Source organism: Perna viridis, chromosome 15 (assembly GCF_037379345.1).
Source record: "Perna viridis isolate PV_CMFRI_1.1 ecotype Kerala chromosome 15, ASM3737934v1, whole genome shotgun sequence".
Classification (NCBI taxonomy): domain Eukaryota; kingdom Metazoa; phylum Mollusca; class Bivalvia; order Mytilida; family Mytilidae; genus Perna; species Perna viridis.
The window spans coordinates 22,370,951-22,396,842 of record NC_142459.1 but is presented as its reverse complement, the minus strand read 5'-3'; the positions used below and the strand labels follow the sequence as shown (position 1 = coordinate 22,396,842).

General features: G+C 32.4%; 1 protein-coding gene across 2 annotated transcripts; it reads left to right on the top strand.

The window, feature by feature from the left end:
* The first annotated feature begins 6,461 nt into the window (after nt 1-6,461).
* On the top strand, nt 6,462-25,573 carry LOC148597482 (lysophosphatidic acid phosphatase type 6-like). 2 transcript variants are annotated; one of them, XM_088564052.1, is made up of 12 exons: nt 6,462-6,805; nt 9,050-9,181; nt 13,371-13,498; nt 15,868-15,956; nt 16,148-16,174; nt 16,706-16,864; nt 19,482-19,549; nt 19,873-19,976; nt 20,607-20,696; nt 22,233-22,401; nt 23,028-23,163; nt 24,747-25,573. In XM_088564052.1, exons 1-12 carry the CDS (start codon nt 6,581-6,583, stop codon nt 24,821-24,823), a joined length of 1,404 nt encoding a protein of 467 aa, XP_088420178.1. In that variant the 5' UTR covers nt 6,462-6,580; the 3' UTR covers nt 24,824-25,573. The 2 variants fall into 2 exon arrangements, with proteins under 2 accessions (XP_088420178.1, XP_088420179.1); XM_088564053.1 differs by lacking the exon at nt 16,148-16,174 and having other exon boundaries at nt 6,464-6,805.
* Nucleotides 25,574-25,892: the final 319 nt, after the last annotated feature.

Here is a 25,892-nt window from a genome sequence, read left to right as displayed (position 1 = left end):
TGGCGTTAAGCCCATCCAGCCAAGCAAATTAAAATATATATATAATTGATTGACAAAATGACTGGTGAACTACAAAAAAAACTTTCCTTTATGAACCTTCCATTTTTTGCCTCTAAATGTCACGTTTCGTCGTCACAAAGGCCTTGCTACTGTGACGCCAAGAAAACAACATGTTTTTGACGGGGCCGATGCATCGGCCCTCTGGCACTGAAAGGAGTACTACTTTGGGCTGATGATCGGCCCTATGGCACAGAACGTTAAAATACGTTATTTTGTATTTAGTATATGATAATATTAATTGGACTAAACTTAAATTTACAGAAATACAACATTCGTAACACATGCGTAACACATTCTGGTAAGAAATCTATTTCGATGAATTCATATATGCATAAACATCGGTAAACGACATGTGTGGGAATAGACACACACAAAAAAAGGACAAAAACAAGTACATTCTGGCAAAATAAAATAAAATGAACTATTATCAGCACTTAGCAACTAAAACCAAGAAATAATTGCTACATTGTACTGTACAGCCACCACATGATGGTAAATATACCTCTATAGCACTGTATCATCAAAGCTGACCTTGCTTGTAATATATGAACATCCCAGCAACAACGTTCATTTAAATGTAGTTTTTACTGTCATTTTATTTTTATGTTGCTCGCGTCAGTTTCACAAAAAGTCGTAAGTGTAAACTTGATCGTAAGTTATGACGTAACAATGCTATTTTCGGTTATGACGTCATTACTTACGATCAATTTTACACTTACGACTTTTTGTGAAACTGGTGCCTGATACAATTTTGTAGGGCAACTCTTTCATTGTACCTGTGTATAATGTTGTTTTGAGGCCTGCTCTGTGGTGTGAGTGTTTCCTTGTCATTCATTAAAGACCAAAGCGTGGCCTTGGGCTGACATTTCCATCCAGGTGGGGTTGTCATCTTTTTGACATATTCACCATATCTATTCTGGTTACATGTATATTTAGACAAAAATGCAAAATCGGGGTAAAATAATACGACAGAAATGCCTAGTTCATGGCAAAACAAAAAACAAAAAACAAACAAACAAACAAAAACAAAAACAAAAAACAAACATTGCATTCATTAATTTTAGACACTTATGGAATTTAACACTTTGAGTGCCAAGGCTTTTCCTTTATTTTGCCAAGGAAGCATTTGAAGATTCAAATTCAACTGTCCTGCATATCACGTCGACAATAACGTAACGTCATAAGAAAGGGCATAATGGCGGGGTGATCGAACGAAGAAAGAAATAGACATAAAATATTCCTCACTTGGATGTTTTTGAATATATTTTATGATGTCAAGTTGTCAACTTAGTACATATACGTATTGACCTACTTACGTACATAATAATATACCCAAAAACAGAAAAGAAAAAAAAGTAAAAAAAGAACGTGAAAAGAATATAATTAGTCATTTCACGAGAAGTGTTTCCAACTTATCGATATTCTAAATAAATCTTATTTACTATATTAAACCTTTTTAATACTTAAAAACCCATTGTTAGCACACAAAAAGATTTCACAAGCCGCTATATTTACACTGATATTTATTTAAAAATAATATAATATGATATAATAAGCTATTACAACAACTAAGAAGAAGTAATTTGAATTTCATATCCATTCTCTTTAAATAGGTACAGTTTAAAAAAACAAACAGAAGTAAAAACGATTGTACTTAAAAAATAAACAACTTAATTATTTGAGTTCGACCTACGTGTATTTTTATGACAAATCCTATCACAGACTTTACTCATTACTTTCATGTATCCAAACTAGTGGAACTTTGCATGAAATGACACCGTCTGCGTTCCGAACCTAAAAAAATAGGAGCAGTTTCTTTTTTTTATACTATGTAGCTTGCAATGTTGTATTAAGTTAAATGGTTTGTTTATGTTAGCAGTTATATAGTTAATAATCTAATTTTGACATAGTCACATGTATTGATTTTAAATTTTATTTCGTGTTAGCAGGAGGAGGTGAATCTTTCATAGTACAATTCTCTCAGAATCTCATTTTTGATTTTGAAATTTATGAATTACGCTTATTATTTGGGACATTGAAAGGAATCCTAAAAAATTTGGTAAAACCTCTAGGAATAAATAAATTACCTTCATGCCAATGTTCATTTTTTTCCCTAATTAGTGAATACTTGGCGCCAGTAGATGTGAGAAGATTAATTTTCATAATCATATGTTCAGCTGACAAAATGTTCCGTGCAATCCATTTCAACCTAATTGAAATCATTGTGCAACATTTGCGATTTTATCAATAATAAATACATTTACATAATGTATCGTTGAAATTATATGTTTATATAGTTTAAAATTTATCATTACAATGTATTTGTTTCTGTTTTTTTTTTTTATTTGTTATTTCTTTTACACGTTTTTCTATTTTTGTCCCATGTACGAAATTCATGAAGAGCAGGTTGATTTAAGTATATTGCACTGAAGGTAAAAATAAAGAGAAGTAAATAAAAGGTGAATATTTGATCAATAGATAACGACGTGTAGAAATAAGACGTTGTTTTAATATGCACAGTCTACCCTGTAAAGCACCCCACACATCATCACGTTCAAAACTGTGACGTCAATGACATCATTGCAGAACAATCGACTTGCTGAATGTGTAGACAACAGTTGCTTAGCCTATATATAGGCTCTTGGCAAAATACGCGAGTATGAAAAGCCTATTTATAGGCTCTTTGGCATAGTAAGCATTAAAAGTGCTCGCACTCATATCTTTTGGAAAAATATGTCAATTTTTAGAACTTGACTGGAATATACATGTGTATGTCACAGTTACTAGTGTAATTACTTATATTGACACTTTTTACAATAATTTTCGACCCTTATGGAAACTCAAAGTGCTCGCAATAATAAAATTTTGCAAGAAAATGTCATATTTACATTATTTTGACTGAAATATTTTTGTCGCAGTCGCCAGTATCATACATTGTAGTTATATTTAAAAAATGAACATTTAACCGTGGCAGATCCAGAGTTTTAGATAAGGGACCCCCAAAATAATTTTCTTTACAGGATCACCGGTTAGGATCACGAAGTGAGTTTTTTTCACAATTTTTCAACAATTTTTTTTCTAATGGGGGCCCGGCCCCCCTGCCCCCCGGATCCATCACTGTTTAATTCAATAATTTAATACCCTTATGGAAATAAAAAAAATGCTCGCACTCAAGACATAAACATTTTGCAAAAGTATGTCAATTTTTAGAATTTGACTGAAATTCAAATGTGTATATTTCGCATTTATTCACATTATAGTTACATTTAAATTTAAGGAATTTCATTTTATTAAATAATTTTAGATCCTTAAGAAAATTAAAAATGCTTGCACTCATACATTTTGCAAAAAATAATTTATATATATTTTTTTGAAAATTTCGATTGAATTATACATGTAGGTGTCACTAAAATGATACCAAAATTTACCATTTTTACATTTTCCACCTTGAATTTAGACCCTTACTTGTGGGTATAAAATTTAAAATGCTCACACTCAAACATTTTGAATAAAATAAGTCAATTCTTTCGAATTTTGATTGAAATATCACTGAATATATATGTCCCAGCTACCAATTACTAATATTGACAATTTAATATTTTATACAATGATTATAGACTTAAATGTAAATTAGAAGTATCAGCACTCACGAATTACTTTAATCTTGAACTTCGTGAAAAATTACTGATTTTTTACACTTTGAACTGAATCATAGACCTGTAACTGAATAAATCTAAATACATAAATTCAATTACATGTCTATGACAGAATGTATAAAATTATACATATAAACAATGATTTTAAACAATGTGTAATTGATCCACGAGCGCCGGATTTTGCAATTAGAAATGAACCACGAGTGATTCTACATGTATGATGATGAACTTGAGCGTTCCGAATATTTGATAAACAGGGCATACATGTATGTGAAGTCATCACTGCCGAAGAGTAATGTTTCTAAATATTTTCTCCAGGTTCTTGATATGAAGGATATTCAATAACATTGTAGATAATGGACAGCGTCTTCATATAGGTGACCACAATTGTATGAAGTGTTAAAATAACTAAGACCTTATAACAAAATTAAAAACAAAAACTTGGATGTAAAATGATTGTCTTATGATTGTCTTATGATTGGAAAGGAGGTACACATAAAATCTTTGGGAAAGAAATTACAAAAAGATCCTAGGAACATCTGGTTATGTCACACTTACTGTGTACGAGAATATAATACATATAAAACAAATAAAGAGTATTTCCATCTTTTCATTGATGACATTAATAAAATTGCCCTTAGAAAATCCAAAACATTCTGACAGTCCCTGAATAATAAGAAAAACTGAGTCTCCATACACAGTTATATAAACGGAGTTGACCCAACTTCAGGGACACCTTACATGTAAGTAATACTCCTCCCCTTTAGACTCCCCTTTTAATTGTAATGAGGTTAAAATTGGCATTAAAAGGCTAATAAATTGTAAAAAAAGATACAGACTCAATTCTAAAAGAGTAATCAAGGGAACCAAGGCTATAGCGGCAATCAAAAGAATGTAATCAAGGGACAAAGACCAGACATGGGAAACAGACATACACAACAAAGAACATAATGTAACTTAAATCATACATATAAAGTAACAAAAGCAAATGAGCAACTCGGACTCCACTAAAAAATGGGAGCATGGACCAGGTGCACCGGTAGGATAAGCGTCCTATTTAAACTGAGGCGTCTGTTCCATGCATTTTCATTTAAATAAGTTTATCGAAGCAGGAAACTCAACTTAAATAACAATACATTATACTTATTGTTTGTTGTCCCTCATAATAGTACTTTAAATTATTTTTCTTTACTCTAGAAAGTTGTGGGAAAGTGGTAGGTATTTTTAAAACAAATAGCTACATTTTTATTTAACGTCAGCACAGTTGCAATGGCTTTAATTCTCTTAAAATACTATAAACGACGAAGTAAGTTATTTAACTTTGGTGCCTTTTATTTTTTTAAAGTCGACACATCTCAATAACAGATAGAAAATGCATGGAACAGACGCCTCAGCGGTCCTCTTAATAATATGCAAGGAAGCAAAAGCCCTCCCCACTTTGGTGTACTATTCGTCTTATAGTGAAATTAAAGTTTTCATTTTCATTAAGTTATAAAAAGTGGGAGTATTTAATGTGCGTGTTTGCAATTTTGACCAACTTTTCGATTGTCATGATAAATTATGATGTCACGGGTTCAAATGAATAATACGATGATACGTGAAAGTGGACAAAGAAAAAGAAGTATTTTGTTGTAGTATAAAAAATCATTTTCTATATTTACTTTAGAATCTTATTTTTTACATTAAAACATCGGTTTCTTATGATGAAAATTCTTGTCAATAATAAAGGAAAATAGCTGTATTCAAAAGGGGTGGACCGGGTTCATGTCTGGCAGTTGACGAAGGATCTTTTGAATATTAGAAAAAAATAATTCATACTCAGTCTGACATTAAAAAAAGATTGTTTATTTTTTTTAAGTATTGGAAATTATTTTTCTTATATTCAAAGCTCCTCCTTCAGGAGCAAATCCAGACATTTTGAACCCAATATAATCATTCTTTTATATTTTATGAATATAAAATTATTAAGATTACATTAAGTCTGAAAAAATGACATATACATGTACTGTGTGTGTGGATCAGTTGTCGTTTCAAAAAGGGCGTTCAAAATGATAATGATGAATAAAGATTGAGGTTTTCAGGGCAATTGGACAGCTGAAGATTGGACACCTAAGAGGTCTAACGTCAACGTTACCCCTTTTCTAATACTTTATATCATACACGAAATGTAGATTCATGGTCATTATAAGAGCTTAAAGAAAACAGATGGAAACAATCAGACCCCAAAGAAGGTACACATATAGATTCAAACGTATAATTGCAAAATGAGCAGCATTTGCCTATTCAAAATTTAATAGAACTTATGACAGAATCGGTTTTACATAATGATCCACCAAATTGATGATTATTGCCATGATGACTTCAAAACTTGATAGACTATTCTTTATCCATGCAATGGAAAGTATATCAGACTCTTTCAAAGACAGTTGAAGGAATATGTTGCATAAATAGATTTTTCCAAAAGCTTATAATTCAGATTGACTATGGAACTCGCTAAATTTGTAATTCCGAGATCACTGTAAGAAACAATACAAAATGCGACATATCAAATCGGGGGAAAAAAATCTGCTTTTGAGTGTTTATCATGATCATGGTCACTGCTGGTATTATACATTTAAAAAAAAAGAATCATCTCGCAGTAAAGCCAAATTTCAAGACTTGCAACTTTTTTTTATAATTGAATACAATCTGAAGAAAGGACAGTTTATTTAAAAATATTCCGGAATTATCCGACATTAGTTCTATAATTAACGTTTTTATTCAGCTTCCTGTGTGAAATCCGAAAAAATAGTTTGGGAAGAAAATTAAGTGCCATTTTAAGGAAATGCTTAGATATTAAACAAACAAAAAACAAGTTTAAAATAATGCAAACTATCAAACATTTAAAACGAGTCAGCATATTGGGTTTGACTGTTTGTGCTGGGTGTTCATTACAATGGATGAAAAAAGAGTGCCGGGTTGTTGCCTCTGAATCTGATGAAATATCATTAGAAAAGGAAGGAAGTAGTCATCTGCGACTAAAACATGTACAAATACTATTCAGGCACGGAGCAAGGACTCCTCTTCATCTCACTCCAGGTGTTGATCAGGTAACTTTTCATAGACATTACTTTTTGGTTCATGGAGCATGAAAATCAAAAGAAAAAATAATAATAATTTCACATGTACAATAAAATGTACAGTCATGTAGTTTGACAAATATTGGAACACACATGAGGTTCAAAATTTCTGTGTATCATATGTCAGTTATATCTGATCAGTGTCATTCCAGAAAATTACAGAAACAGGGTTCGACACTTAACAGTGATCAGGTAGTCCTGTGCCCAACAAATTTGTAAGAGGACTACCTTGAGATTTAACATGTATCAGTGGGTAGTCCTTTGGGCAACTACTTTTAGTTCTTAAAATTTCACTAGTCTTAGTTATGAACATGTCCACAAAATAATTTTGAGGATTACCTAATTATCTGTCACATGTTATGTATTGGGTTAATTATGGATCAGTAAATAGTAAATGGTAATTAGCTAGATCAGGATTAAGATTAATGTTAAGGTGTAAAATCACTATTAAAATCTCATGACTTTCAATGTTGAATTAAGCAGTTTTCAAGGTCCCAATCGCTTTTAAAGTTTGTTAAAATGAACTTTAACAGGTGTTGTCATAGAGGGGACCCTTTAAAGACTCTCTCATAAAATTTGCAGTATACCTTTAATGGCTTCTAAGAAAGAATGGTGAAGTGAAAGTAGGCAGGTACTAAAAATACTACTTTCCTTCTGGAAACTTTGAAAATAATGCAAGGATCCTTTTGAAATTTACGTATTGTGATATAATGTGGCTTAAATATGGTCATTATTTATTTGAAAACTAATCAAGAAATAGATGAAATGAAATGAAAAGAAGACACGTACTTACCTGTGTATCCGTTATTGTTATTTTTTTTCCAACGTTAAAGTATTTTTAACCCAGGTGAATGTCCTGTCGGCAGTCTTCGGAAGTAACAGCGGAAAAATAATTAGATCAAAGCTATATAGATCTTCCCTGATTAAAAAAAAACAACATAGTTTTCAGAATACTTTACAAGTATTATCCACATTTATTGCTTCAATTGCATTACTACACACTTATTTCATTGAATCAGCGAAATTCAGTAGAATCAAAAACAACTTTGGCAGCTAATGCAGCTTTAAAGTTAAAGAATGTAACTACATGTAATATCTAATACATATACATGTATGTACATGTAATAAAGTTCACAACCTTGTTTATTGATCACATAATAAGAAAATTTTGTATCCAATATAAAATAAAAACCATAGCATTTTTTCTTACTGTATAAATGGTTATACTAAATTATACAGTACTGTATATTTATATTTATCACAATTTTATAAGACCGCAAAAAAAAAAATAGGTTGTATATATTGGTATGGTGCTGTCATTGTCTGTAGTCATTCTCAGGCACTTAGTTTTTGTGTGATAACTTAAGTTGTGGTTGACCGATTGTTTTGAAATTTTTATATGATTTTACTTTCATGAAAGAAAGGTTCCTATTTAATTTGGATTTATTGCACCTACCATTTTAGAAAAAAGGACAAAAAAGGGTAAAAATAGCAGTTTTGAAAAAATCCATGTACAGTAAAATATTTGTTTTTCTTCCGATTTTGGCAATTTTCTTTTCTATTTCTATTTCTTTATTTTATTCTGTTAAGTAAAGGTATTAGCAGAATTTATGTGTTTTGGACTGTTTTCAGGTTATAAGGGTTAAAGGGCTACGACCCAAAAAATTTGATTTCAAATTTTTTTTTATTACATTTTTTATCAAAATCCCTGCCTGCATTTTTCAGTCAGATAACAGATATGTATCATTGTTTTCTAGTTATCAGGTGTCGAAGGGGCCACACCTGAATAATTGACTTTTTTATTTTTGGTGTGATTTTGAAAATTTTGAAAATTTTGATTTTGTGCAATACACAATGTAATGTCCAAATTGGCTAGTTTCCATTTTGCCTTAGCTCTCAAATTTGGTACATAAATTATTCCCATTTAGCTTTAGTGAGATTGGGAGTGAACTAAGGCGACATGGGAACTTGTGTAAACGTAATTATTGGTGCAAGTTGTGTTTTAGAGCACTTTAACCTAATTAGCAAGTTGTGTCCATAATGAATTGTATATCCCTGTGCTTAAGTGTGTCAAAAACTTATATTGTGTCCACACTTGCCCCAACTGTTCAGGGTTTGACTACTGCGGTCGTATCATGCTGTACTCTGTGAAGCTTTTTATTGAGAATTTTTGTGTTATTTTAAATTCATTCTACTTGCTTTCCTTACTCGCAGGCAGTGTACCCAGTGGAGCATCTGATCAGAGAAGTCCCTCACACCATTGTTGATCTAAAGTTTGTTAACTTTGATGGAGAAGAATTAAAACCATCCAGGTTCGATCAGCATTATCAAAAAACGAAACTGAAAGTAAGTTTTATATTGCAAATAAAAAAAAAGAAAAACTCATCTGGCTTTACTTTTTCAGCTGAAATCTTTTGAGAATTCTTAATACAATAATTAATTATTTTACTTCACAGTGTGAATGTGATGAGTTTCTAACCATTATTTTGCCCCAGAATTTTGGCCCCATTCCCATTGAGAAATATGCTTTAAAATTACCCAATTGTCATTAGACATTGTCTCAAGTTTGTGTTGTTTTGTAGTATCATATAATTTTATTTACAAACCTCGTATTGTTCAGGTGTGGAAGCTATTCTTATTCTTTCAGTGTTTTTATGTTTGCATTGCAATCTATCCAATTGTATGTCATCGTTGCACTAAAGTTAAAAAGTATTAAAGGAAAAATGGTACCTACAATAAATTCTCCCACTATACTAAAATACCCCCTCATACCACAATATTTCGTAATTCAAAATACTATTAAAAATCCTATGTTCTACGGCAACAGCAGAGTAAATTTTTTTGTCTGATAAATGACATCTGTACAAACATTTCCAGCAGACTACCAGGCAACACAGAAAAAAATTAGACTGTCAGAGGGAAAAGATCATCTGTCTTACATGGAACTTGAAATCTATAGAAATCAACATGAAAAAAAATAGTTACAATTTTAAATGATTGAGAATTCATACATGTACATGTATGTGTCGTTAATATTAATTTGAAACTAATGTGAAATAAACATATATTTAAATGAGTAAACAGGGTTTTTTCCAGGATTTTGAAAGCTTCATTCACTTTTGCGTGAGAAAATGAGGACCTTTTTAATGGTATATTTTTTTTTTAAAGTACGGTAGTATTGGCATCTGACATTAAATAAAACTTAAATGTACATGTACATTGCATATGAATAAAGTACATAATTTTTTTCCACTATCATGCAAGCATGTTTTCCAGAGAATCCAAATAGCATGCCTGAGATTTAATTAAAAAAGAAACTCCCCAGCTTTTAAGAATCATCAAAAATAGAAATCCCTTTACACTCTTATACATTAATCAGGGACATACAAGTGTACATCCCTGGCATAGTTTCAAATGTACATTTATTTCATAGAGAAAATGGTGTTTTCTGCATTGTCACACTTAGTAGAAACACAAAAATACATCTAGTACAGTGTAGATATAGAACTGCCTTAACATGCACTAATGCTACATTGGACAGATATAAATATTTTCAAATAGGTATTTCCCTATTGCTACCTCATGAGATTCTATTTTTAGCACAATTTTCAACTGTGCTTTTGGAAACCAGACCGAATTAATGGCAAATATATGTCATTATTTTTCAGTTATATTCAGTATTGGTCTTTGAGGAATTCATTGATAGCATAAATGATATCTTCAAGATGGTAAATATTGTTGACATGCAACTACAAATGTAGTGACACCAGGATAGTGACAAAATTACCCACATTAGATTACACTCAAGTTTGATGTGCAAAAGCACCCATGCAGGTCCGGGTGTAATAAGAATAGACCTGCAGCAGCGCTAAGCTTGTCGTAAAAGGCAACTAGATAGTGCTCACAGAGATGGGATATGTGCCCCAGATGGTGGAATGGGGTACCCCTGGCATGTTACATACTGGGGTTGTCAGGCTATAATATGGAAAACCTGACCGCAAACCATAGTGGTGCACTGTGCTGGGAAAGATGCCAGGTTCCTTGCACCTTAAAGAACCCTACTGTGGTATTCTCCCGGAACAGGAACCATAGGGCTCTGCCACAGGAGGCCAAATTGCCCAACCCTACCCACCTCTTCCTATTCCCAGTGACAATCAAAATTTGTCGACCCCATTGTCCTTGTGTCCCATCCCTTTTTCATTTCATCATCATTTCATGTTCATTTTAACATCAATTTCATTGTGTTCTTTGCTGTGTATGTCTGTTTTCCATGTCTGGTCTTTGTCCCTGGATTACATTCTTTTCATAACCGCTATAAAGTTGGTTCCCTTGATTACTCTTTCGTGTTCATCGTCTGAATATAGCTGAAATATTGCTGCTTGGACGTTAAACCCCAACAAACAAAAAAAAACATTGATGTACAAAAATAAATGATAAATTACTTTTTATGCCATTTTGAGTTAATGATAAGTAAAGGAATTTTCAAAGAAGGAATTGTTACTGGCATTTGAACTTTCACGCTTGAGTGGTCAGAGATCAACATTTACTCCACATGCGGTGCCTGATTAGTGTAATAGGCAAATTAGGTGATTGTTTACACACAATTTTGACACCTGTTCACAGTTGTAATTACGTTGGGGTAATTAAATTGTCACTTTTGCCACTTTCACCAATGTTGGGCTTACAGCTCTTAATGTTTTTTGTACTTTCAAAGATTTCAGGTGACGAAATGAGACTCAATTATTTTCGTCATTCTGAAAAGAAAAATCACTGGTGTATATGATGTAATATTTTTACTCCTTTTATCCATATTGTCATTTAAGGAGGTAGACCTAGGGTAAGGGACATAACTCATGAAATCAGTAATATGTTTGTTTCATATTTGATTTCACCATAGCCATTCAAGCTTTTGTTTGAAATAGAATAAAATGAATCCAAGTTAATAAGAGGCTTACATAAGATTGATATAAAATGCTGAATACAAATGTTCTAATGATTTTTAAGAGTTGTGTCCCTTACCCTAGGTCTACCTCCTTAAAGTATGATGACAAACCTGATGACTTTTCATTCAGAATTGTCAACTTTCCTATCATCTGTGGCAACATCCCTTCGGCTCCTGCGTATGGAGTGTTCCAATCACAACTCATACGTTACGCCAGAGCTTGCTGAAACTACGCAGACTTTTTGTATGGCGCTAGAACTCTAACAAATAGGCTTCTGGAAGAGAGTTATGTTGCTACAAGATTGAAATCATTACTGCAGAAGTTTTATGGTTGTCATCATGAACTCATGGATCGTTATGGTGTATCCATCAGCACCATGAAAACTGATTTATTCAACGGGTCATAGTTTTCCTTTCCTTGTTTGTCTACCCTGGACTTGACTTTTTATGAGCAACTCGGCGGGTGTTTCTAGAAAAGCAGAGGACGCTTACCCTACCGGTGCACCTGGTCCATGCTCCCAGTTTTTAGTGGAGTCTGAGTTGCTCATTTGCTTTTGTTACTTTGTATGTATGATTTTAGTTACATTATGTTCTATGTTGTGTATGTCTGTTTTCCATGTCTGGTCTTTGTCCTTGGATTACATTCTTATGATTACCGCTATAACCTTGGTTCCCTTGATTACTCTTTCAGTACAAAGGAAATTGTGATGTCCTTAATATATACAGTGTACATACAATGTATTTTCCCAAATTTACATGTATCTGTATGATAATAATACGTGTAGATAATTTTTCATTGTTAAAAATATATCTTGCGTGAACTGTTTTCTTTCAAGATTTAAGTGAATGATGAATGAATAATATTCATGGGATAGAGAACTAGAACTGGTGAAAGGGAAGTAAGTCAATTCATTTCAAGATTTTTTAATAACCGGTTTCTCAGTGAAATTGCCATACATGTAATGTACAATATCACAAAAGAAAGGTTGGAAAAGATTGTATCAAGTTAATCAGTGCAGGAATTACGGGCCAAAAAGGTCCTGGATAAACAAACAAGTTAAGTGAATTTCTTACGTGAAAATTTCTCAGGCCAAATGAAAAATAGGTGTAGTTTCAGTCGCCCAACTGACCCTAGTCTTTACTGTTGACCCTTGACTCGATCTTGCCCAAATAAGGAAAAAAAAAAGAAAAAGAAAAAAAACTGAACCTACCCATTTCTGGTAATCCAGATTTGTTTTTGTTTTTTCTTTAGACCAGATTTAGTATTTACAAAAGTTATTAACAATGGCTGAAACCAGAAAACAAGTGTAAATTAAAAGCCTGTTGATGTTTCATTCCTATTTGTACCGATTGTCTAGTGATCAATTGTTGTAATTAATGTTTTCATTGAACACTTACCATTTTTTTTTTCAGCTTTAAAGCAATTTTAAGCTGACCTCACAAGTTGTTTGAAAAAAAAGAAATAATTTTCCAACCTACAATGTACCTACACATGTATTTTTTTTTCAAAGTGGTGACTAGAACTCCACAATTTGTTTTTTTTTTGGTCTCATTAACATTAGTAATCAGTGTATGAAACATCTATATTTACAGGGAGGATGTACTGGGGGGCTATTAACTGCCTATGGACAGGACCAAATGTTCCTTCTTGGAAAGAGATTGAAGAAAGATTATATGGAAAATGTCAGCTTCTTAGAGAAATTTGATCCACACTTGGTAAAGTATGTTAACTTTCATTGGCTGGTAGTCATTTCTTACAGATCCTTTCACATGGTTTTAAAATGTCCCAGAAATTGATGATAGGTACAATGATATATAATCTTCCTTCAAGCATTATGATAATAGCATGCAAATGCTTTTTAATCACCACTGGTATAGTCACACCGCATTGGAAGAGGGAGGTTTAGCACGCTGTAAAATCTATATTTAACCCACCACTTTGGTTGAACTGCCAGTACCAAGTCAGGACCATTGCAGTATCACCTGCTCTGGTGGTTTAATATCTATCTTGCCAGATTTATTTAAGACTTGACTTGATTATGGATTGGATTAGTGTTCAGTAATTTTGATGTTACCCTTATTCAGAAGGATTATATGAAAACAAAACCAGTAAAAACTGTTCTTTATTTTTATCTAAAAGCCTCAGTTTCAGCTCTACTTTGATTTTGATGTACTTAAATTGAGATGTTAAACTTGTACCAAGAAATAGCCAAATTCCAATCATAGTTAATTAAAAAACATATAGAGAGTGTTATCAATATTTTGTTTAGAGAGTAATCAAGGGAACCAAGATTCTAGCAAAAATCAAATGAATGTAATCCAGGAACAAAGACCAGACAAGGATAGCATACATAAATAGGCATACTGTAAACATATTAATTTTCATGGATTTTGACAAGTAAATATATTTGCAAGTATCAGTTTTCACAGTATTAAAAAAAAGAATGATTAGGACTATGTAGTGTTAAAATCAATTTCATGGGTATTATTTTTCAGTTTTCTATCCACTGCCAAATTAGCGCAAATTAGTACTTGAAAAAAATTATTGTATAAAATGATATACTGTGTATAATATGATTTTATGCTGTGCCTATGATGGATGGAGCTCAATGTGTGCCCTTAAACTACAAGTAAGCTGTACATTTTATATTTGGGTGTAAGCTGTACACATTATATTTAGGTGTAAGCTGGATACTTTGTTTTTAGGTGTAAGCTGGACACATAATACACTCCTTGAAACGTTCACATTTCCTATTTATCGTTCATGTATCGTTTATCGTGAATTTACACATCGTTTTGTGTTCGTGAGCATTCATTTAAACACACGATAGAAGTGTTTGTTTAAACATATGATAGGAGCATTCGTTCAAACACATGTTAGGAGCATTTGTTTAAACACACAATAGATATTAACATTTTTCATCATTTGTCTATTGTGCTTTTAAACACATGCTCTGAGTGTTCGTCTAACATATATTAAAACGCACGCTAGGAGCGTTCGTTTGTCTTGTGTTCAAACGCACACTGGAAATGTTTGTTTATCGTGTGTTTAAATGCACGATAGGAGCGTTCATTTGAAAGCACAATACAAATGTTCGTTTGGTGAGCGTTTAGCATGTGTATAGGTATTTTGTGTGCGTGAAACCTAAACGTCTCAAGGTGTTTATTTAGGTGTGAGCTGAACACATTATATTTGGGTGTAAGGTGAACACATTATATTCAGTTGTAAGGTGAACACATTATATTCAGTTGTAAGGTGAACACATTATATTCAGTTGTTAGGTGAACACATTATATTCAGTTGTAAGGTGAACACATTATGTTTGGGTGTAAGGTGAACACATTATATTCAGTTGTAAGATGAACACATTATGTTTGGGTGTAAGGTGAACACATTATATTCAGTTGTAAGGTGAACACATTATGTTTGGGTGTAAGGTGAACACATTATATTCAGTTGTAAGGTGAACACATTATATTCAGTTGTAAGGTGAACACATTATGTTTGGGTGTAAGGTGAACACATTATGTTTGGGTGTAAGGTGTGCATGTTATATTTTGGTTGCCTTTCTGTCACTATTAAACATTTAGCTTTGATTTGTTTGCTATTAACTGTTTAAACATACCAGTACATTTTATTCAAAAATATATCCTGAAAAATTACAAATCACAAAGTGTTGTGAATTTACATGTATCATCTTTAAACCTTTTTTGTATTAACCTTTTCTGGACAGCCTGCTAAATCTTTGTTTTCATGCACAGTCATATTGCTATGGGCAAAGTCTCATTCGGTGAGGAGAATGTGCGAGACTTTCTTTTGGGAAAGCTTTTACATTTCTACACAGCCAATAATTTTCAAATTATTATTTAATAAATAAAAAGTATAAAATTGTATGCATCTAAGTATTAAAATAGAGAATAGTGTCTCCATACTTGTGCAATCATCAAATTCTGTGTTGACAAATTTCATCTCTTCTGTCAGAAAATTGTTAAGCCATTCATAGTTTCAGTCTGTCTTACATTCTACATTTATATGAACATTTCAACCATATAAAGACAATAATGATAATCACTCCTTTCCTCCTTTCAGACTGAAGACTACTCACATGAAGAGAACAAAGGAATCCTTGAGATGTGTTCTAGCTGGTTTTTTTGGTGCTGAGAATCTAAGGAAACATGGTAAGCATTGTTATAGGAATCCACATTTAAATACTTATTTACATTTACATGTACACAACAGGAGTGAAGGTTTTTTGAAGAAGTCATCTTTGTTTATAAGTTTGATTTTTATCTTCAGTTGTTCTTTATTGTATGGTACACAATAACATTGACATATTCTACTAATGCAGGGATGTCATTCATATTTTCAGAAGCAGGAAAAAAAAAGAAAAAAAGTAGTAGGTAAACTGATAAAAATTAAGTAAGAGTTCACCCAATTTTGAAACTAGAGTAGCCATCAAAAGATGAGCGAGTAGCCGTCTAATTTCGCCCGTTGAGGGCCTCTTTTGAAATCCTTGCTTATGGTTCACCTGCTACATCAATCCTTTTTCTGCCTTTTTATGACTTGTAGTATTTTTTTATTCATACATGTATTATTGCATGGTTTTAGACTTACAGAAGTGATAGCAACATGTACATGTATTTATTGGCATCAGTTTTCCTTGTTTGTTTAAAATTACATTGTTTGCTTAAAATTACATTGTAGTTTCTTTTATTGGAATTTTAAATTTAATTGATTTGTTTATTGTCTAAGTTTTTACGTAATTTAATAATCATTGGAAATTTTCATGATTAAACTAATCAACTTTTGATATTTCTCAAACAGTACTGGTGAAAAATTTACATTTACTTGTAGTTATTGCACAGTATATAATACATGTAGTTCTGTGCTACAGGGACTTAAGCTTAACCCTTTTTCAATTTTCCAGGCCAAATAACTGTAGAATCGAATCATACCAATGATGAAATACTGGTTCCCTGTCCAAACATATGCCCAGTTTTTAGACAGATAAATCACTCAGCCATGATACATGGATCAGATCTACCGGAGTTTAAAGAGGATCGTGGATTATTTGAAGAAACAATTGGTAATACATGCACACTGAAACCTTTGTAAACAGAATTCCTTTTAGATTTAAGTGTCAGTCCCTGTAAGAATCAGGCAGAAGGTGAAACATGGTATGAAAAAAAACATAATTTTGATAGTGTAATTTGACTATTTGCACCACCAGAATCAAAGAAAACAGACAAGATTTTCCATATCATGCTGGACCACTGAGTTACAAATTCGTTGGAATGCACTGAAAATGAATATTTCAAGGGCAGATAACACTGTCAAAAACCTCATTTTTCTAAGATTCTATTGAAAAATTTCTGAGTAAAGCCAGTGATGCAGAGATCAAATAATGGTCTTTTCAAATAGAGAAAGCATACTTGAGTAATATTTTATTGTCAGATCAGTGGGATTTTGTCATGTATGTTTCTGATTTTTCCAATTTTGCGTGATTCTTACAAACACTTACACTTTAACATTTTTTGGTTCAAACAGGTGTTCCCTTTGCCAAGGTTCAAAATACAATTACAGTAAATTGGTATGAAAAGACTTGGAATATATTTGGTTTAGACAGGTGTTCAGTTTATTCAGGGTCCAGTTTAAGCAGTTTTACACTATATACTAAGTACCATATTTTCCGGACTATAAGTCAAATTGTCTAATTTTGACCAAAATCGACGAAAAAAACATAGATAAGTTGAATTTGGCAGATAAGTCGAGGCTCATATGTGTGCATTTATTTGGTAAGTGTCAGCAGAGATCTGAGTTGAGCGATTATTTTCAACAGCATATAATTGCAGTGATGTTACTATGTATAATATTTCTGAATTAAATTAATATTTGTGTTTTTGTTTAAGGTACTTTGTCCGTGAGTTCAATTATTTTTAACGAATTGCGTTTCAATGGCTCTGAAGCCTTAGATTATCAGGTGTACGAAATCGTAAACATGTCAAGGGTGGGCATCCATGCTTGAAATAAGTGGGAAATTTGTTAGATGAATTGGTCATAATTACAAGTGGTAATTAATAAACAATGTTAGCTGGTATTACGAAATGCAATAAAAAATCATTCTTAACTGCAAATTTGGTTGCAATTAGCCATTTAGATAACACCTTACCAAATTATAATTTGAGCCATGGTGAATGTGTTATGACATATTGTAAATTGGTATAAATTTGCATATTATATGACTGATAACTCTAGAACACTTGATATTGGCTTTCCAGTTAAAAAAGAAATTTGTAAATGTATCTTGTAGAGTTTGTTCATATATTTTAATGGTTTCAAAGTTTTTATTAACATCGTTGTATTCATTCATAAAGGATAGCGGCAATGATCAATAATATTCTAATTCAAACGCTGGTTTGACTGTTAGAGTGACAGCTTTAGTTGATTGCAGTTTACCCAAAATATTTAAGTGAAGGAATCAAAAGTGAACTAAACAAATCGAATGAAATGCATTGTATATGTACAATTTTTCTTGAAAAATCCTTATATGAGTCAAAGTGGACTATAAGTCGAGGCTGACACTTTGCAGAAAAAAAATATCGACTTCTAGTCTGGAAAATATGGTACATTTATTTCAGAAATGATGCAAGTTCTTGGTAAGAAAAAAAAAGCTGTATTTGACCTTGAATTTAATTCCATTCTTTGTGATTTTAACATTGATATTGCATATAATTATGCATTTTATAGTTAATATAAGTGTACAGCAGTTAACAATATATACAAATAGAAGAAAAAAGGTGTACATGTTTTTAGGCCCCCCCCCCCCCCAAAAAAAAAAAAAAAAAAAAAAATACAAACAGTAAACAGGAAGTTTATGTTTAAAGACAAAATTCTCATAAACTTTATTACTTATTACGCTGCTTATCTTACTTAAACTCTGCAAAACATTTCCAAAGTTGTGTAGACTTACATTTATATACATAAGGGCTGTTCCATGTAAAGATATGAGGTACCCTAGGAAGGAACTTTTTCAGCAGGGGAGCCACCTATAGACGTTCTTATGATGTTTTATATTAAACTTGATATTTTTTCAAGAGACCTCAACACTCACCAAAATACAAGAAATAAAAGTGCCTCCCCCACCCCATATCTCTCATATGTTTTACTGGAACATCCCTTAGTACAAGCACCAGAAAAACTATGCTTCTGACACACTATTACTTAAAAGGCCTGATCAGATATGTACAAACGTTCCCGTACAATCAAGTGCTAAACCCTTAAAGGCCTGATCAGATATGTACGCACATTCACGTACAATCAAGTGCTAAACCCTTAAAGGCCTGATCAGATATGTACAAACATTCACGTACAATCAAGTGCTAAACCCTTAAAGGCCTGATCAGATATGTACAAACATTCCTGTACAATCAACAAAGCAGTCATTAGTATGTAGTATAATTCAAACACTGAAATTAAAAATGTTAGAGTAGAAATGGTTGGTAGGAGGGAGGTGGTTGAAATTCTCACTTCCTTCCCCTATTTTCAAACTATCTTCGCTAAATCAGTACCCTAAATGCTGCAACCTGATCCCATCTCTACCTCTCCCCCTTATTACCCAGAACCATCCCCTGTCCTCCAGCCAAATATGATGGTAGTGTTTTCAAAACTTTACAGTTTTTATAAATACTGGTTAATTATTTTAGGTAAAGAGCATTTTAAGCAAAGAGCAGTACAGTTCATTGATGTCAGAGATGATTTGGTTGCTAGAAAGGTTTGTATGGTATCTTAAATAGTCAATAACTGTGTGAAAATATCCGTTCTGTCACACTTGTGACCCAACTCCTTGGAAACTGCTTGATGGATATTGTTCAAATTTTGTACCATTTATTGTGGATCATACTGCACCACCATTTTGATTCGACAAATTTTACTTAATATTTGGACTTAAGCACATCAACTTTTTTGTGGCATTGGGGGACATATGACATATTGATGATAAAGTTTATGTGCTGAATATTTGTTGAAAGTGCTCTGCTATGAAATAAACATATTTCTTGTTTTACCTCTTAATCAACTTTTACATGTCTTTTGCAGGCACATGGCTTGCCTTTTCCGTCCAAGATAACACAAAAGATGTTCTCAATGGTAGATAGGAATGCCACTAGAGTTATGTATTATGCCCAGTGTGGACAACATCAGTAAGCTTTGTTTCATGAATATATTCTGAAATTCTTAATTTTTGTTCTACACATAGCACACATCGAGCCCATCAGAAAGCAACCATCAGTTGCATGGTTGTTCATGTTAAAACAACATAAAATATAAATATAAACATAATTTTTGGTCAGCCATTTGCAACACTAATCAACCCATGCCTAAAAGGGAGCATGAAATTTATTATTATCTTTTTGTTATTTAACTAACTTTAGTTCTTAGCTAGGACAGCCTGACTTATCCAATTATGAGTAGGGTTCAGTTAAATAAGGCATTTTTTTTACACATTTTTTAAAAAGCAAAAATGTTAATAAAAAATAAAAAAAATGGAAAAGTATTTATCATTTATTTACTTATAAAAAATTATTTCAAATTTTTACCATCGGTGGTCTTAGGGTAGCATACTTGCCACAGAGTGCAGAATGTAGACCACACTGTACATTTCAAAGAAAATTTAGGTAATCGCAACACAGACGTGCATATATTTTACATAGACTCAGTCCGTAGGTCTACTGTTAATTTCTTTCACTTTTCAAAATGATTTATATTATTTTTAAACCTGACATGCAAAATTTATTCTCAAGTGTATTTGATATATCTATTATTTCTTGTAGGGCAGAAAGAATTCTAGCTACACGATTGTCAGTGGGAAGACTGATTGATAGGTTTCTGCACAATATCAAGAATGCTGCAGCCGATAAGAGGTATGACTCGGCATTTCTGAAATTAAGTCTTTGTGAATCTTATATTTTTCCATCATAGGCTACGGCATTGATACCCAAAGTATTGGCAATTTCAAAGTTACATTATTTGGCAGTTTTTACACTGTGTTATCTTCTATATTATGAATACTTGTACCAACTATAAAATCATTGAATGTACTTGTATGGCTGTCATACATTCTAAGAGGTGCAATTTGATGTACCCTTTCCTGTCTGACCTGGACTTGACTTGTTATGAGGAACTTGGCAGGTGTTTGTAGAAAAGTTGAGGACACTTACCCTACCAGTGCACCTACATCATGCTGCAAGTTGTTAGTGGAGTCCGAGTAAATCATTTACTTTTGTCACTTTATAATTATTTTAGTTATTTTATGTTCTTTGTTGTGTTTGTCTGTTTTCCATGTCTGGTCTTTGTCTCTGGATTACATTCTTTTGATTTCAACTAGAATCTTCCTTCCCTTGATTACTCTTATAGTTAATTTTAGGTTCAGGTGCACAACAGGACCTGCACTGAGGTCATGCCAGAATCTTAGACACTTTTTTTTTGTTAAAAGAAACCTTTTTTCTAGAAATTTGTTATGAGAATATATGTCCTGTCTACACCAAACCCTGAATAAGGTCAAAACCTTTGCATTCCAGACACTTTTTAAGTCGCTAATATTCTTCTTGCATTTCAGTACTTAATATTCACATATGATTGCATAAATATGTAGTTATGCGCCACATAATGCTGCAGATCCTCATGTTTACTGCCATAGCGCCTAGTTCTAGCTTCATACAAGATAAAAATGTACCTCTCAAGTCTCATACATGTGTCTGTTCTATGTGTGCTTCTTGCTTGTATGAGAACAGGAAGTTTACATGAAATGATTGGTTAGCTTTGAACATTACCCAGTTTCCGATTTAGGCACTGAGGCTCGTTACAAGACTATATAGGTCATATACATTAGCATGCCTCAATATTTATGAATTTTCATTGCCAGCTGCTTAATCTTGTCCATAAACATGTCTATGTGTGTGTTTTGCTTGTATTAGAACGTAAAGTTTACATTAAAAGATAAAATGATCGGTTAGCATTGAATTTATGTCATATTACACAGTTTCTGATTCAAACACAGGCATTTGATAAAATTGATTATATAAAGGTCATATATCAGGACTCCTGTATCTATATAGCCATTGCCAGTTGTTTAATCTGGTTCCAGATGATTGAAAACATTCAGGTCATAACGGTTACGAAAGGGTACGCAATAATATCAAGGGAACCAAGATTTTAGCGGAAATCATCCGATTTTAGAGTATATCACATTTGTACCATTTCGGATGTTGAAAGTAAGCTAAAATCAGCGACAGTGAATATTTGACGATCTTTTTCTTTTCATTTCAGTTTGAATGTAGTTTTAACATTGGTAAACTGTTTGCCTGTCAATATTGGACAAATTTACTGTCCAGAACGGGTGTGACGAAGGTGGATATAGCTTGATTTTATGTCATTACAATTAATTATTTTATTTTTAGTGAAGTAAAAATGCATATGTATTCAGCCCATGATTCCACAGTGTTACCAGCCCTGGAATCTTTAGGACTCGATACTACAGAGTGGCCTCCCTTTGCAGCTGATCTAATTTTAGAACTCTATGAAGATAATGAAAAGAATCATTTCATTAGAGTCAGATACATTGGAAAAGTAAGTTATTTTATACATTGGAAATATTTGAAGTGTAAACTCGGTATTAAATTCAAGCAAGAGATAACAGTAAGAATTTTGAGCTATGTTTGATGCATCTTATGTTGAATTATAATGATATGAAATCAGGGCAACCACATTAAAAAGTCTGTTTTATTCCCTAGCAATAAGAAATGCTGTTCATATGAAAGTGATTTTTATTTTGATGTATTGATATAATATAAATTTATATGAGAATAAATTCATCAGGTGTGTTTTTTTTTTTTATTATTTTTTTATTTTTATGCAAAGTATCTATATCAAATCAACATGAATTCCTTTTTGACCTTTTGACTTCAATTTTGTGCCTTAATTAGCTTAGCTTATACACCCATAAATATTTGTTGCTAAAAGAGATTAGCATATTGTGTCATTCTAAGCTTACTCATTTTGGAGATGCCTCCATAAAAAATGCTATTTTGCCTGCACCTAAAGTGTTCCTACAAGTAGATTATAATGTTCAGTTTTTGTGTGATTTCTCAAAAATTTCTAATGTGTATAAATTTGAGTCATCATTTACGTTTCAAACAAGTCCTGTTTCGTATTTGTTTTAATCAGAAAGCTGTTATTCCTGACTATTATTGTAGACACAGGTTGTGAGAGGATGCGAAACAGAGTTATGCCCCTTAGACAAGTTTCTGACAGCAGTATCACCATATGCTATAGATCAGAAGGAGTTTGAAGATGTCTGTCATTCTAATATACTAGAGGAAATAGCCAAAGGTAGGAAAAATTGAAACTTCATAATAGTAAGGGGTGTTTGTTGTTCTCTTTTTAGTTCACCTGGCCAAAAAGGCCAGTTGAGCTTATGCCATCACTTGGTGTCCATTGTCGTCGTTGTCATCGTTGTGGACAAATTTTTAAAAATCTTCTCCTCTGAAACTACTCGACTGACAGGTTTTAAACTTTGCATGATTCCTTAGGGTGTTCTGCACAAAATGACAGTTGGGATTTTTGATCCATGAAAAAGCATGGCCACAATTAATAAAAATAGAACATAGGGGTCAGATTGCAGTTTTTTGCAAATAACTCAAAAACCGTTGCCTTTACCAAATTTCTGGCATTTGATAAAATTGTTAAGCATCATGAGAAAGACCTATGTTGAAATTTTCAAAACCATTAATTGACAAATGTAGGAGTTATGCCCCCTGAAACAGGTTTATTGTTGTTATGTTTTTCACATGTACAACTTCGAAAATCTTCTTCTCTAAAACCATTTAAGATCATTGAATGACAATTAGCATAATAGTTCTTTAGTGTATTTTGCTCAAAATGACTGTTGTGATTTTTAATCCGTGAATGGATATGGCTGCCTGTACTAAAAATGGAACTTAGGGGTCATAAGACAGGTGTTTGAGAAAAAATCAATAATTGTTGCCATTAGCAAAATTCTGGTTTAGGTCCTGAAAATGCTATGAAAAGTATTTCCTGCATTTGACAATTTAGTTGATTTTAACTTAGCCTGTCTCATTCCTCAAGTTCTTCAAATAAACAAATGGTTAACCAGGTGAGCGATTCAGGCGCTCTTGAGCCTCTAGTTTTTCTATCCAATTACTGCTGGCCAAAACTTGAAAAAAATTGGAATCTTGGCATTCATATTCTTGTCTTTATCTAAAGTATAAGCAAAGGGACAAGCACAGTATTTATAATTAGTTTTCAAAATGGTTTAAAAAATTATCTTTGAATTATTGTAAACTAAAAATGGTAATGTTACAAATATTGACTCTAAAGAGCATCTTTTCAAGAGTAAGATAATTGACAAGAAAATATTTAAAAAAAATCAATGGGAAATAAAACGGATAAAAAGTTGATGACGCCTACTTTTCTTTTAAAATAAGTAAAGAATGTCATATTTTAAAGAAATTCTGCAGATAACCTTTTTTTAATAGTTTGCCTAATAGGCAAACTTCTCCTTTATAAACTGTATTCAATCTTGTAAGAAATCCCCAACTTTAAGAAAATAAAACTTGCCTGGTGACAAAGGTTTTAAAATTAAAATTCTTCAATATGTACATCAAACATCTTCCTTGAGAAAAATCAGTTAAAGCTATAGACACAATATTCAGTATGATCTACTTAAAATAAATCATATTCAAGAAACAATTTAAAGTTGGTCTTTACATCTATTTATATTTCCCCCCAAAGTCTCTAAACCTATATGAAATCATTAACTGTGCCGCAGGATCATTATGTAACCAGCTGCTGGTGTTATATCTATTCTGCCAGATTTATTTCAGACTTGACTTGATTATGGATTGAATATGTTCTGTAATTTTGTTCTTACCCTTATTGACATTTCTGTTTAGAAATGCTGGAACAAGAAGTTGGAGAGATAGAAGACCAGGAGAGTAAAGAAAGATCAGATATGCCCGCAGGATTTTAACGAAAATGATGGTTAGGGATTTTTAATTAGATTATTATTGTAATTTAATACTTTAATTCAATAGATGTATTTATTTTCAGTTTGAGGTTTATCATAGTTCTGTTGGTTCCATCAATCTGACAGTGTTAGAAAAGATAATTCTTTGCATCACTGGCTTTCCATACAAAATTTTCAATATTATTTTAGAAAAGTGGTTTTTGACAGAGTTATCTGCCCTTGAAATGTTCATTTTCAGTGCATTTTAATGAAAGTGTAACTAAATTGTCCAGCATGATTTGGAAAATCTTTTCTGTTTTCTTGATTCTGCAAATAGTCAAATTACACTATCAAAATGATGGGTTTTTTTCACACCATGTTTCACCCACTGCCTGATTCTGACAGGGACTGACACTTAATTGTTTAAAGAAACTAAAATAATAACAGTAGTTGGTACCCAATGTACATTAATATTTCTTCCATTGTATAAATTCAAATCATTGTCTCTCATGCACAATAATCTAAATTATCGGAATTTTTTCTATTTTTCCCATGATGTTTCTGGATGGTATTTTTTCTTAAATATTTTTACCTGGTTGCATCGCAAAAATATTTGGCAAAACAATATGACTTAAGGAGGTAGACCTAGGGTAAGGGAAATAACTTATGAAGTCAGTGATATGTTTGTGCCATCATGACTAAGGGGGTTATTAAGTTTTCCTTGCATTTTGTTAACCAACTCCCCCTTAGCCCTGATCGCATGACTTATGCTCCTTATGACCTTCTCTGGTGTTAGGTATAAACTGAGTGTTTAGGGTGATAAATCACTGCTGATGCAGTTTACTGTAATCACATTATTTACTGTAATAAAAGTAATTTTAATTAAAAATAATCTCCACTAATCTTTCAGTTTATGTGAGAGATTCTAAATATTTCGGTTTTTTTTTTTTGGTGGGAAAATTAACATGTATGCACAAGGGCACTACTCATTACAGATCTATGAAGCTGTTTCGGTTGAACTGTACTAATTTGCGTAAACAGATGGGTTTGAATACTGAGTGTGGCAGAGGTGTAATGCTTTGAAATAGCAAAT

Bases quoted from the DNA above. Each gene is read 5' to 3' on its own strand.
- LOC148597482 (XM_088564052.1), top strand. From the start codon at position 6,581: ATGCAAACTATCAAACATTTAAAACGAGTCAGCATATTGGGTTTGACT. The intron at 16,175-16,705 runs GTAGGTAAACTG...TCAATTTTCCAG, and splicing joins AAAAAAAAAGAAAAAAAGTA to GCCAAATAACTGTAGAATCG. The intron at 16,865-19,481 runs GTAATACATGCA...TAATTATTTTAG, and splicing joins ATTATTTGAAGAAACAATTG to GTAAAGAGCATTTTAAGCAA.